Below are 15,618 nucleotides of genomic sequence, written 5' to 3' on the forward strand. Positions count from 1 at the left end.
TTACTCTCTTAATTTCTCTGAGACCTTTCATCAACTGTTTTATATTTAATCTAGTTCTTAAATGCATAAGTTAAAATTGATTTGAACTCTATTATAAAATAGTATAAGACAGTTGACTGATTTCTCTCTTATTCTGTATAAATTTATTCAGTTGACACCCCTCCATGCTATCTTTGCTTATTCTGTTGTCTATTTCCATATTTATTTTTCCATCTTTGTTAAAAATGCTTTCTAAATATCTGACATATTTTACTTGTTATACAGCATTTTATATTGAGAATGCTGTTAATGGTCTCCTTGTTTCCTTGTGTTTGCCTATTTTCATAGTTTTTTGTATGTGAGTGAATGAGTGAGAACTTATCGCTGATTTTCATACGAAATTTGTTACAGCAGTCATTTTTAGTTTGAGTCCATAAGACATCCTGGATTTCTTATGGTATATAACAACATCTGCATAAAGAGCTGACATTAATACCTGTGATTTCAATATGAATTATAACCACCCACCTGTCCACTGTGGATGAAATATATCAACCATTTGATGCTTTATATCTATGTTGATTCTCATAGACAGGCTTATATGTTGGTTATGCATTATTAAATCACTTAAGGAATTGAACGACATAGATACGAATATAAATTAAATTACACTTTAATAAATATTTCTGATATTTCTGCAATGTCACGTTGCCATTTTCAAAAGGAACTTACAAAAGAAGGCACGTGCACATAGGCACTACAACACAGTAACCAAGAATGAAGAGATGAAGCTATTATTCTCCTAACAGTCCTGATGGTGCCCTCTAGCAGGCTAAGTAGGTGTTCTTGGCCGTTGGGCTGAAGGTCTGCTGATGTAAGCCTCCCAAATTTGGGGCAGTCACATACAACCAAATTTGTTGAGGTTTGGAGAGTTTCTTAGGGCTGAGGCTGATTCCATAAATAGTCTTTCGAATTTGTATTTGCTACGGTGTATTACTGTAACTTTCTTCCACCGTATTCTGTGGCGTGTATCCAAAGCATGGTCTGCAAGACCAGAATGGCTGTACTTGTGAAAACGGATGTAGTCCTTGTGTTCAGAAATTCTGATATTCACTGTCCTGCCTGTTTGGCCAAAGTAAGACAACTGCAAGGGACCTGGTATACACCAGATAGATCTAGGGGAAGTGGTTGGTCTTTGGTGGAGCGGATAAGGGATGCCAATTTTCTGTAAGGCCTGTAACAGGAGGTCAGGTCATGTTTTTTTAAAATTTTGGTAATTTTTTCCGAGGTGCCTCGAATGTAGGGAATGGTGATGGATTTAGAGTAATCCTTGTTGTGGAGGTGGGCTATGGTTTGTAGGTTTTAATATGTTTTGGATTTTTTTTTGGGGGGGGGGGGGTAGCCATTGGCTGAGAAAGTGTTGAAGATGTGATTTAGTTCAGTATTTAGGGCCATGTCATTAGAACAGATTAGTTTAGCTGTTGTATAGTGTTTTCACCACTCCATATTGTTGTCGGGGGGGGGGGGGGGGGGGATTGTTGGTGAACGTATCTGCCTGTATGGGTGGGTTTTCTATAAACTGAGAAAACCAAGGTTCCATCAGGCTGGCAGGTGACTAGTGTGTCTAGGAAAGGGAGGCTGTTGTTTTCCTCTTTTCCAGGGTGAACTTGATTCTGGAGTGTTGGTTGTTCAAGTGTGTTAAGAAGGGGAGGAGTGTTTCAGAGCCATGTGGCCAAATAGCGAACACATCATCAACGTAGCGAAGCCATATGGTTGGTTTTTGTGTGGCAGAGGCTAAGGCTTTTTCTTCAAAGGTCTCCATAAAGAAATTGGCCAAGGGCGGGGAGAGTGGTGAACCCATGGCTGTCCCTTCTATTTGTTTGTAGAATAGCCAAATGAAATAGCCTGAGTTCATTGTGAACTGAAATAGAGCTGAGATATGGGGATAAAATTTAGCTTGGATTAGCTCTAAAGTTTCCTTGAGTGGGACATTTGTGAATAAGGAGGAGACATCAAAGCTGACCACTATGTCAGTATGTTGGAGTGTAAGGTTTTCTATGCTGGCTTTGAAGTGGGCTGAGTTTTTTATGTGTGATGGTGTGTTGCCAGTATAGTGTGTGAGCTCTTTGGCCAAATGTTTAGCTAATTTGTATGTGGGGGAATCAATGCCATCCACTATGGGATGTAATGGCACATTTTCTTTATGTATTTTTGGGAGTCCGTAAATATGGGGGGATATAGAGTTAAATGGCTTTAATTTGTTGGTAACTTCTACAGGCCAAGAAGTGACTTTCTTAAGGAGCCTGTGAAGTTTTCTAATTTGTGAGTTGGTGGGATTGTATTAGATAGGGAGGTAAGTAGCCCGATCTAATAGAAGAGCATTCAGCTTACCTGTGTAGTCCTTTTGGTTAAGTACTACAGTTGCATTTCCCTTATCCGCTTTGGTAATAACAAATTCTTTATTATTCCTCATTTCCTGTAGTGCTTTATATTCCTTGTTGGATATGTTGGTTTTTGGTGGTCTTGCTTTGGATTGGACACAAGCTACATCCAGTCTTACACTGTTGGCGATTTGATGTGGAAGGTGGCGGATTCCCCGTTCGATCTGAATCATAATATCCTCACTAGGTATTTTTCTGGGTGTAATGGCGAAGTTGTGGCCACGTGAAAGCGCGTTGAGTGCTTCAGGCTTCAGAGCGACTGAAGAAAGGTTGATTATGGTGTTGGTAGCAAGTTTTGGATAAAAGCCTTCAGCCCAACGGCCAAGAACACCTACTTAGCCCCGCTAGAGGGCACCATCAGGACTGTTAGGAGAATAATAGCTTCATATCTTCATTCTCAGTTACTGTGTTGTAGTGCCTACGTGCACATGCCTTTTTTTGTAAGTTCCTTTTGAAAATGGCAACGTGACGTTGCCGAAATATCAGAAATATTTATTAAAGTGTAATTTAATTTATATTCGTATTTACGTTGTTGAATTCCTTAAGTAATTTAATAATTTATATCTATGTTATTTCAATGATCTTTCAATTTTGAAGATACACTTTGTATCCATGTTTTGAATGATATTTAATTATATCATGTCTGGTGGTAATGCTGCATTTCTTCATAATATGATCATGTAGATGACAATTATTAATAACAAAAAGTCAGCTACTGAAAGAAACACCAGCTCAATACTTAGTAGACAATTTCTATTATCAATTCTTCTAATGTCAGAAGAATTGGTGATAGAAACTCTCAACATAAGGAGTATCAATGGAAAGTAAATCAAACTTGCAGAAGAACTGGAAAAGTACTATGTGGACATAATCGGTGTTACTGAGACAAAGAAGACTAAAACACATGAGATCCTACTAAATAATAGGTGTAGAATGTTATATTTTGGCGATAATGATCAAGGGAAATGAGTAGTGATAGCATTCAGTATCAAACATGAAGATATACTTCTAGATTGGAAAGCAGTTTCAAGTAGAGTTATATGGGCAGACTTTGGAATCTGGAAATTTACAATGCCTATGATCCCACAGAAGTTTCTCCTATTGAAGAAGAAGTGGAGGAATTTTTGGGTCATTAGAACAAGCAGCTGACATGAAGAAAATGAAAAAAGGTGGTCCTTAGAGAGCTAAACAGCAGATTAGGAAATGAATCCTACTAGGCATATGGAAAGTTTGGGTAAATTTGGATAAAAGGACAAGGCTAATAATAATGGTAAGTAGCTGCTAGATTTTTGCTCAGGATATGGACTAGTATTACAAATATCATATTCCAACATAGAGATGTGCACAAGTTCAGGTGAACAGAAGACACAGAAATTAATAAAAGCTTCATTGACTATGAATAAGAAGATGTTATTATTGATAGTGATATCTTCATGCTGGTTCAGGATACAAGAGTATATAGTGGATTTGAAATGAAATGATCATCACTTAGTTTTAAGTATGATAAAAATGAATATCACATTGAAAAGTACGATATGTAAGAAACTTTTAAGAAGAATTAAAGTTGAGCAGCAGCTTTTACAGCTAAACTCTAAACTCAGCTATACAAACATTATTCAAGAAAAAATGAAACAGTTCAAAAACAAGAACCAAACCTTGGAAGTCTTAGTGGCAAACTGAAGAAAACTTTGATTCAGCTAGGGAGGCATGTGGTGAAGTTGTCTGAAGGGGTAAAAATAAGAACACCATGGTAGACATAAGAAGTTAAAAGAAGCAGTCCTAGAAATGAAGAAAATATACCAAAAGTTCCTAGCAAATAAGCTGACAGATATTTGCTAGGAACATACAGAGAAAAATGTAACACAGGTAAGCTATGTGTAAAAGTAGATGAACAAAAGACATGGGAAGACTTTGGTAAGATATAGAAGATAAATATCAAAAAGTGCAGAATGTTCTGGAGGCTACGGAAAAAAAAACTTAGAAATTGAGGAAAGAGTACTGTAAATGGAATAAGAAGTGATACAGGTGACATGAAAACCAAAGATAAGGATATCCTAGATGTCTGGAATAATTACTTTGAAAGACTTTTAGCAGTAGAAAATTTTTGACAGGAGTCATCGTCGTCCGGTAGCATCCTCTAGCAAGAGAGTTGCAGCAGATGAGCAGCTCTTCTCCATTTCTCTCTGTCTGTCACTTCCATCATTCTTAAATCAGTCCATTCCAAGATGTCATTAATCTACTGTCTAGTTGGTCTTCCACGTCTTCTCTTCCCCTCAACTTTCCCTTGTAATATAGTTCTTGTCAGGTGTCCCGAAGAACCTCTCAGAAGATGTCCTGCAAATCTAGTCTTTCTTTGCATAATATTCTTTAGGTCTCTTTCCATCCCAACTTGTCTTAAAACTTCTTGATTTGATTTTCTTTCTGTATAGCTAATCTTTTCCATCTTTCTATAACACCACATTTCCAATGCATTAATTCTTTCCATATCTCTCTTTCTTAGTGTCCATGACTCATTTCCATAACTTGCAATACTCCAAACTGTTGCTTTAACTATTCTAACGCCTATTTTAGTGTTCTTGTTTATTAAAATTCTCTTCATTTCCATAAATGCCGATTTAGCTTTGCCTATTCTATTTCTAATGTCCAACTCTGAAGTTCCTTTCTCTGAGATCCAGCTACCTAAATATTGAAATCTTTCCACTTTTTCTAAAATCTTTTCTCCACATCTTATTTTTACATTATCTCCTATTTTTCTACCCATTATCATTATCTTGGTTTTTTTGTGTTAATTCTTAGTCCATATACTCTTTACAAGAGTTTTCAATTCTTTGAATAATTTGTTGTAACCCATTTTCACTTTCTGCCATCACTACTACATCATCCGCATATCTTAATTTATTAATGATTCTTCCATTTATTTTTATTCCTTCTTCTACATCCTCAAGTGCCTCTCTAAACATTTGTTCACTATAAAAGTTACACAATAATGGTGATAACTTGCATCCTTGTCTGACTTCTCTCTCCACTGGGAATTCTCCTGTTTCCTCTCTATTTACACATACCGACGCTATTTGTGACCAATATAATCTCTTTAAAGTTTCCAAGTCATAAGAGTCAATATCAGTATTTTCTAGAATGTCAAAAAGCCTTTCATGTTTCACTGTATCAAATACCTTTTCAAAATCTAGAAATCCCAAAAACAACTTTCCACCAGGTTTAGTGTTTTCTCCCCAATAATTCTTAGACAAGTTATAGCCTCTCTAGTTCCTCTGTTGGTTCTGAATCCAAACTGTTCCTCATTCATTTCTTTTTCTATTTTATTCCTAATTCTCTCTAAAATTATTTGCACCAGAATTTTTGCTGTGTGAGTTATAAGACTTATCGTTCTAAAATTGTTACAGTCTAAAATTCCCGTCAGGAGTACATATTAATATTCGAGGTTAAAAAAAAAAAATAAATAAATAAATAAAAAATATATATAAAAAAAACTTGAAATGTGGAAAGGCTGCTGGGGTGATGATATTCAACCAGAAATGATCAAATATGGAAGTATAAAAGTTTTGCTGTAAATATACTGTATTAATCAGAGAGCCTGGTCAAAAAGGTTGAATTCCAGATAATTGCTTTGATTATACATGTCCGTAAGGATATGTGCTTTACACTTTGGGATATTAAGGCAAGTGATATAAAGTCATTAGCTTCTATATATGAGTTGCCCAGTCCTGAAGTTACTTCAGTCACAAACTTTCTTCGCTTACACTTGGATAGAGGATTAAACCAGAAATATAATTTCTTGGCGTCTTTAATTTAATCAAGTACAAAAACTTCCAACATCTATCTCTAATCCAGAGTATTTTAGTAATAAGGACACCTTTTGGCTACTCATATATAGAAATGTGACTTCTGCATAACTTGAATTTTGGTATCACTTCTGGATCTGGTGTCATGTAATAATAAAAATTTTAACATCACCTTTGTTGCTATACTCAGTTTAACATCAGCAAACAACCAAATATTTCCTCTCAGATCATTTCCTATATTATTAATGTACAAATTAAAGTACATTAATAATATAGGCCCCTGACTAGTGGCATGCCACTAGTCAGGGGCCTTCTACTAAACTCTACTACTTAATAAACTACTGTCTAGTAACTCCTCATCAACCACCCTCTTATTCACTCCACTTCATATCCATACCCATGTGCTGCAATTTTTTAATCAGAATTCCATATGGTATCCTGTCCAAAGCCTTTGCAAAGTCCAGCAGTATCAATCATTGTGTAGTCATTACTTTTATCCAATCCAGCTGTCTTTGTATTATAAAAAGTGAATAATAGTGGTGTCACATGCCTATTTAGGTTGGGTGCTGTTGTGTGGTTTATGCATCCCATGCTACAAAATTCATATGAATTTGACCATATGATTGCATTTTTATTGATGGATGAAGGTTTTAAGAGTGCATAGTGCATCAGCACTCATCTTAATTGGTCCAGCACAATTAATTGTAAGATAACTTTGAGGTGATAACTCTGGGATGCTTAAGGTCAAAGCTGTATAACTGAGAGGAGACCTCCACATAGCTTTTAAAGGAATGTGGAGAACCGACCAGGGCTTCTGACCTAATGTCCAATCCTCACCTTCTCGTGGTGCACCCTGTTAGGTATCTACCTGGATACTGAACAAACGAGAATGAGCTGCCAATTTGGGATTTAGCCGACCAAATTGTATTCTTATTGGCTTAAACCACAATATTAAATGATGGTACAACATGATAGAATTGCCGGCTGGGGCGTCGCCCGGTTAAACAAGCCCCCCCCCCGTTGTTTTCGCCAGGTAACCAGGGCGAACAGCGAAAAGTCAGCTACTGGAACAAATCCTAAAATACACCCCAACTCAATATCACCAGAATTGAAGGTCAGTACTATCAACATAAGAAGCCTGAATGGCAAAGAAATGGAGCTAGCTGAGGAATTAGATAAGTACCAGATCGACATAATAGGAGTAACTGAAACAAAAAAGACCAAAACTGGTGAGCTCTTTCTGAGCAATAAATACAAAATGTTACATTCAGGCAATGACAATCAAGGAAAAGAAGGAGTAGCTATAGTATTTAACACTAAATACAAGGCTAATCTTCTTGAATGGCAGGCAGGCAATTTCAAGTAGAGTGATGTGGGCAAATATCAGAATGGGGAACTGGACAATGAGACTTATTTGTGCCTATAGTCCTACAGAAGGTTCTCCTAAGGTAGAAGTGGAGGAATTTTTTGAGGCTTTAGAAAAAGCAACTGACACAATGAAAAATGAAAAGTTGGTCCTTGTTGGGGATCTAAATAGCAGAGTAGGAAATGATTGTCAGACATATAAAAATATTTTGAGAAAATTTGGAGAAAAGAGCAAAGCTAATAATAATGGCAAATACCTGTTTGATTTCTGCTCAGGACATGGACTGGTTATTACTAACACCATGTTCCAACATAAAAATGTGCACAAATTCACATGGAGAGAAGAGGCAAGGAATAAGAAAAGTCTCATTGACTATATTATTTGTTGATAGTGATGTTTTCTCTCTGGTGCAGGACTAGACTATGCAAAGGATTTGAAATCGGAAGCGATCACCATTTAGTCTTAAGCAGTATAAAATTGAATTTCATATTGAAAAGAATAACATGTAAGAAAGTTTTAAAATGAATAAAAGTTGAGCAGCTCTCAGATGTGAACTGTAGACTAAAATATACAAACCTTATTCAAGAAAAAATGAAAGAGTTTGAGAACAGGAATCAGCCCTTGGAGATTCAGTGGCAAGCTCTGAAAGAAACATTGATTGATTATGCCAGAAAAGCATGTGGTGAGGTTGTCTGCAAGGATAGAAAAAACAGAACTCCCTGGTGGACACAGGAAGTTAAAGAGGCAGTGAAGGAAAAGAAGAAAGCGTATCAAAAGTTCCTGGCAAATAAGTCAGCTTGTGCTCTTATAGAATAGAGACAAATGTAAGAAAGCTAAACACTGTGTAAAACTAGCTAAACAAAAGTCATGGGAAGACTTTGGTAAGAATATAGAAAATAAATATCAAGAAGGTGGCAAAATATTCTGGAGGTTGTTGAAGAAGCTCAGAAATGGAGGAAAGAGTGCTGTAAAAGGAAATAGAGATGATAAAGGTGACATGAAAACAGGAGAAAAAAGATATCCTTGAAGTATGGAGTAAGTACTTCGAAAAATTGCTAAATGAAACAAGCAGTGATAGCACAGTGGTAAAAAAACACTCAACAGGCATACTGTCAGGAATACCTATCCATACTTGAAGTAGAATAAGCCATCAAAAGTCTGAAATGTGGAAAGGCAGCTGGAGTAGATGATATTAGACCAGAAATGCTCAAGTGTGGAGGTATAAAAGTTTTGCGGTAGCTACACTGCATAGTTCAGATTGGTAAGATTTATGCCAGTATACTTGAGAAGGATTGTGGAAGAGAATCTTGATGAGGAACAAGCTGGATTCAGGCCAAATAGAGGCTGTCAGGATCAGATATTCACTTTACGACAAATAGTTGAAAAATCATGGGAATATAACAAAGATCTGTATTTAAGTTTTGTAGATCTGGAAAAAGCATATGACGAGAGAAGCTATTCAAAATGCTACAGTTGTATGGTGTAAGTGGATCATTATATCAAGCAATACTTAGTCTTTATTTGAGTTGTAAGTCTCAAGTTAGGATTTCAATTAGAATTGAAAGAAGTACAGGGAGATGGTTTAATGTTAAATCTGGTGTCAGACAAGGATGTACATTATCTATATGGATTACATTATGAAGGAAAGTGGTATTAAACCTGATATCAAAATTGGAGATGTTAATGTCAGCTCCTTGCTTTATGCAGATGATGTTATACTTCTAAATAAATCCACTACAAGTCTGCAAGATTCCCTGATTAAATTGAATAACTGTTGTGATAAATATAGTATGAAGGTCAGCAATAAAAAGACAAAGTCAGCAATAAATAGGCAGAAACATTGAAAATATCAACTGTATTGTGAATGGAGAATTTATAGAACAAGTAAAACATTTCAGCTACTTAGGCATGATTTTTAGAGAAGATGGTAAATTAAATATGAAATAGACAACAGAATCAACAAAGCTGGTATGGTAGGAAATCAACTGAATAAATGTATATACAATAAGAGAGAAATTAGTCAAAACACTAAATTAGCTATATACAAGACAGTGTTCAAACCAATTTTAACTTATGGATCTGAGAGCTGGGTCAGAAGTAAAACACTTGACCAAAGACTAGAGACTGCAGATATGAGAGTCCTGAGAAAGATTAGGGGCATGAACAGATGGCATCAATGGCAATATCATATTAAAAACGAGGCTATTAGGAAAGAACTTGACATTGTCAGCATCCAGGAATGCATTAACAGAGCTAATCTCAGGTGGTATGGTCACTTAAACAGAATGGGCGAGGAAAGATTAGCCAAACAAGTGTTCTCTGCCAGGTTGGCAGGAAAAAGACCCAGAGGAAGACCAAGATATAAGTGGATTGATATGGTAAAAAGTGTGTTAAAAAAATAGGGATATAAATATAAGCTCTGACAATGTTGTAGCTTTGACAGGTAACAGATTGATTTGACAGAAAATTGTAGTTAGGAAGTTAGTAATGATATGTTTTTCATGTAGTACTATCATATCCTATACACCCCTTGAAGGTAAATGTCAGGAATTTGATGATGGTGAATTTATCAATTAATATAATTTTAAATATTTAAAGCATTAAGGTCAAATAAACAATAACTGTGCTTCATGCACACTGTTTAAGGGAAGCACAAAGGATTTATGCTTCTTGGTGAAATTAGATTATCATTGACAATTACTAGAGTGAGACATGGATAATTTGTATTCTGATACGATTTTTAAATACATCCATATAATACACACAGATATCTGAAAAAGTAATCACTTGGGAAATTATTATTTTTCCAGACTGAATCAGAGAAAGGCTAAAATAACTTATTTTACTTATTTATACACGAGTTCCAACCTCCTTCGACTATAATTGTACATTCCACAAAAAAGCTCTGGCAGAAATGGGACATTCAGAATATATCGTCAACATTGAATTAGTTGACACAATACCCAATCGCAGCCACTGATTTCTAGGTGCTATTGTCTCAGCGCTTACCCTGCCTCACCTTCTGGGTGTTTAAAACCACTGAAATACTAAGAATTTGACCTGCTGCACCATCTGTATGTCTGTTCAAAAGGCTCAAAGGTATATGCATTTGTGACTGCACACCCAAGCTATTAATGCAAATGTGATACAATGTTTGTGCATTGAACAGTGTCCTCTTCATGAAGCATTAGTATATCATGTTTAATTTTGGGAATCACACAAAGCTAGCAAACAATTAGGGGAGTCTTTAACAGGAATAAAAAAAAAAATATTATTATTATTATTACCCAAGACCCCATGAAGTCAAACACTCATCTAGGAGGATAATATCGATGATATTACTATTCTGTAGATGTGCACTAGCACACCCTAAATATACACCCCTAGCATTAACTGTCCTTCACAAAACTATGCTGTCCCCATATAGTATCCAATTTCTGGATTTTTCCTTTAACTGACTTCTCCAGTACTTTTAACTTCACTCTTAAAATGTGGACAGGGAGCTAAAGTTTAAAGTTATATTGTGAAGATATTCAGGAAGCAGATCAGATTACATGATTGTTGAAGAACATTTTTGAAACCTGTATAGGGCTTTAATAAGGCCACACCTGGACTACTGCTCACAGACTTTAAAAAGGTTCTTTTTAAAGGTTCTTGAACAACCATGTAATCTTATCTGCTTTTCTGGATACCTTTGGATTCTGTGGGGATGAAGAAGTGGTGGAGGGGATCCAGAGGCAAGGGGCAGGGGCAGTGGTTGTGGTATGTCTATGAGAATAGATTGAAGATTAGTGGACTTCAAAACAAGCTGATAGGCAAAAAAAGAGGAGATACGATAGAAGTGTCAAAGTTATTAAAGGAGTTTTATAGGATTGATGCTGAATTGAGGAAAAGAACAAGGGATCACCCATGGAAATTGAAGTCCACAGTGCTACTGTTTGAATAATGGATCTCCTGCAATGATGCCTCATCATTGCAGGAGATCTCATCACTGACCCATCACTCATGAGTCTTCTGACTTCATGAGATACTTGCATAATAATAAAAATAATAATAATAATATCCTTGCAAAGTGTTCGCTTTATGGTAAATTGATAGGCCTAACCTTACCAGATATGCATTAGGACTATATAACAGTTCATCTTAAATTCAAAATACCCAAACATTTTGATTAAATGCTAGGATAAAATAGATAAAAACAAGACTATACTTTCTTGGCAAGAATAATATATCATTCAATTCATCAAAAAACAACAAAAAAATTAAAATGCAAGTGGAAAACAACTTCAGAAACATTGAACAAGATGAGAAAATGCATTGTACCAATAATAACCTCCTATCAAATCACACAAAAGATGTTCATTAGATTATTAAAAAATTATTTGAATTTTTAAACTAAGAGGAAATAACTTTTTTTTTTGTTGTTGTTGTAGTCCTCTTGGATATCATATCTTCAATGTTCGTGTACCTACTATGCCTGCTCAGTGGATGATTAGTGCTTTTGGAATGAATAGTATTCATGGATTTGGTCTCCTTCCATTTTCCATTGAAGTAAGTCTGCTATGCTTAGATCATGCAAAGCATTTTAAATTATAAGGCTACTAATATTGCTTTAATTAGTTGAGTAAACATTTCATACAGATTGTGTCAATGTTTGTTTTTATTTAGCATATGAGTAAAATAACTATTGAAGAAAATGAACTTTAAAAATATTTGCACTAAATTATATATTGTCTGGCAAGAAGTATGGAAACATTTTGGTATCGCTGCCAGCCTGGTTGAATGGATAGCCTCTTTGATTCTCTGCTCTCTCCCCCCATCTTACTCAAATCCCACTATAATATAGATGTTTACAAACATCTATAGGGGGATAGATGATTTTCATCACTCATTGTAAGGCTGTTCCTCTGCCTGGATTATCCAGCCATTGCCTACTCTCAGGTGGGTTACAGGTTAGGCTCCAGAAGAATATACAATTGATTTATAATTTTTCATTGGTAAGAACACGTATTATTATTATTATTATTATTATTATATAGGCATCTCCATGAAATAAGAAGACTCAGTGTATGATGAGTGGAAGAATGGATCTGCCACTCAAGTGGGTAGATCCATTATTTGCCCACTTGTCATTATTCACACAAGCGGTCATTTCGCATTGAATGCACCGGCTCTCATCCGATCCAAAGTTAAGTAGCATTGAGGGCAGTTAGTACTTGGGAGGGTACCCACCTGGGAACACCGAGTACCGCTGCCGTGCTTTGATTTTGACGGCCTGGTTGGCTGAGTGGTTAGTGTATTCGCTCTCATGCCAAAAGGCTGTGGGTTCGAAACCCACCATGGTGCATGGATGTTGTGATTGTGTATGAAAATACTAGTGGTCATGGTGTGCGGTAGATGGCGTTGGTGTAGATGATGATTAGATTGGATGTAAACAGAATTGTAGAGTAGGTGCCCTCCCTCGATGAGTCTTTGAACTCCCTGGAGGTGTCGCATAATAAAAAAAAATAATAAAATCTATCATACCTCTCCTTAAACAAATTCGTTGATGAATCACTCACAACCACTTCTGGCAACCCATTTATCCCCCTCCCCCAAGAAAAAAGTCTAGTCATAACACTTGCTAACACACTCTAACACAATTTCTCTGATACTCCTTGTTCTTCCCCTCTTACCATGTACTGCAAAAAGTTTTTCGAATGTCAGTCCTATAAAATCCCTTTAATAACTTAAATGCTTCTATCATAGCTCCTCTTTTTTGCCTATCAGCTAATTTTTGAAGCCCACAGAGAGTTAATCTATTCTCATAGGGAGCATTCCATTCACCTGCCACAATCTTTGTCACTTGCCTCTGATCATCTCCACCACTTCTTCATCCCCACAGTATCTGGGTGTCCAATCTGTGCACAATAGTCCAGATGTGGCCTTATTAAAGCCTTATATAGGGGAATAATTATCTCTCTATCCCTGCTTGTTAATGTGTTCAACAACCATGTAATCTGATGTGCTGTTGTGGTTACTTTCTCAATATGGCCTGTAAACTTCAACTACCTGTCCATAATCATCCTCAAGTCCCTAACTCAGTTTCTTGCAGTCCAGTTTTCATCAGTATAGTACACAGCTTGTTATCTCTTCTCAAAATGCATCACTTTACATTAAGCAGGTAGCTGCGTAGCTGTGGGTGAAGGTAAATGGCAGTCATTTACACACACACAGAAAGAGAAAGAGGGAGGAAGGAAATGTATATTAATAGCAACTTAAATTGCTGTGATCATTTCAAGCCATTTTGACATTAATGTATGCCTCTGAGTCATTTGGTGATGCTGGTATTTATTGGACTCTGTGCCTATATACCATGTAATAATGTCTTATAGATTCTTTCTGAATGTAATATGCAAAACACAATTGACCATCACAGTTGATCCGAACAATTAATTATAACATGATTTACTATAATAGATAGGTACATTATGTTTTCAAAAGTAAGCATTCTCTTCATGGTAGAAATAATACTTTTAGGATGTATTTGATTTGAAATACTGTTTAAGTACACTGTAACCTTCCTCCAAAAACATATCACTCTAAAGTGATGAATTTTTGAGAATATATAATTCTGTGACATGGAATTTTTCCCACCTCATGCTATTACATATTTCTGCATCATTATTCCACATCCTGCAGCTGTACATTGGAGGTAAGATATGCTGAATCCACTATCTCGTTTAGTTGTCCTTTTATTGTAGTCCAGTTTAGTCATATTACAGAACAGTAAATTGGGATTTATCTGACCACAGTGAGCTTTAGCAGAGTAGTCACATTCCTACCAACTACCGGAGCTTCTTTCTTTTTGATTTTCATCTGAAACAAACAGTATATACATACGCAAGGTATAAGGAATTGAATGATTTCTGAAACCTCACATTTTGTATTTTCTTAATAAATTGAAAATATATTAGTCAGTTGTTGAATATCTTCCTCATTGTTTTGTTTAAGCTCTATGGTTCCTGCCATGTATTATCTCATTACTACACAATAATTTCTACTGGAAATAAATAACCCCTGTTTTTTTAATCATTTTTGAAATGGTAGACTCTGGTAGTTTGCTGCTTTTCATAGTTCTTGCTGTTCTTGTCCCTGCACATCTGCTATTAATAATTAAGACTTTCTAGAAGTCAGCTATATAACAAAATATTTTAGTAAAAAGGTGTCACACCTTATTTCTACTTGTATATGGGAATATGATTCTGCATTACTTCAACCTTGGTATCACTTCTGGGTATGGCTCTCACTGATGAGACCTCAATAAAGGTCAAAACCAGTCTAGGTAGTCTAGTTCAGTCAAAACCTTTCCCATAATGCATAACATTATACATGTCTGTAAGGATACATGCTTTGTATTATGGAATACTAAGGCAAGTGATGTGAAGTCAGCCTCTATATACGAGTTGCCCCCGGTCGTGAAGTTACTTCACATGCAAACTTTGCTTACACTTGGAAAAAGGATTAAACCAAGAATATAATTTCTTGGCATCTTTAAGCTATAGCTGTATAACAAAGTTTTTCCTAAATTCAAACTTTAACTATAGTGTAAATTTTTTATATGCTGTATTTAAGACTTCAAGAATATCAGCATCTCTTGAGTGATCCCTTAATTTGTATGGACTTCTTCTGAAGCAGTGATGTAAGAGAGGGAAAAATAGTTGTACAGTTTCTATATTTCTGTCCAAACAACATATTATTAATTGGCCACATACCAGAAGCTTTTAACTTCTTTTTCCTTTAATCCTTACCTGGGTGCATAGAATTTTTTTTCATTTACATGGAAGTACTCTGTGTACTTCCAGATAAGTGAATTCTTTGTAATTCTATGGATTAATGTTAATGCATGAACAATTAATGATTAATGAATATTAATAATTAACATACCTCTATATTGATAAGTGTTTTTGGCAAGCTCATCTTAACATAATATGAGACTCTTAATTTGAATATATAAAAAATATAAGTTAAAAAAATGTTTACAATTATTTTA

General features: G+C 35.6%; 1 protein-coding gene across 1 annotated transcript in view; it reads left to right on the forward strand.

Moving 5' to 3' along the window:
• Positions 1-15,618, forward strand: part of LOC150096810 (CD109 antigen-like) — a 325,733-nt gene that overhangs the window by 202,252 nt on the left and 107,863 nt on the right. Inside the window, exon 19 of the mRNA XM_090408083.1 lies at positions 12,020-12,137. Coding sequence (XP_090264209.1) covers positions 12,020-12,137 — 118 coding nt within the window. The remainder of the gene's footprint in view (positions 1-12,019; positions 12,138-15,618) is intronic.

The sequence above is a fragment of the Typopeltis vanoorti genome, chromosome 18 (genome assembly GCF_054136105.1).
Source record: "Typopeltis vanoorti isolate ZY-2024b chromosome 18, IOZ_Tvanoo_1.0, whole genome shotgun sequence".
NCBI lineage: Eukaryota > Metazoa > Arthropoda > Arachnida > Uropygi > Thelyphonidae > Typopeltis > Typopeltis vanoorti.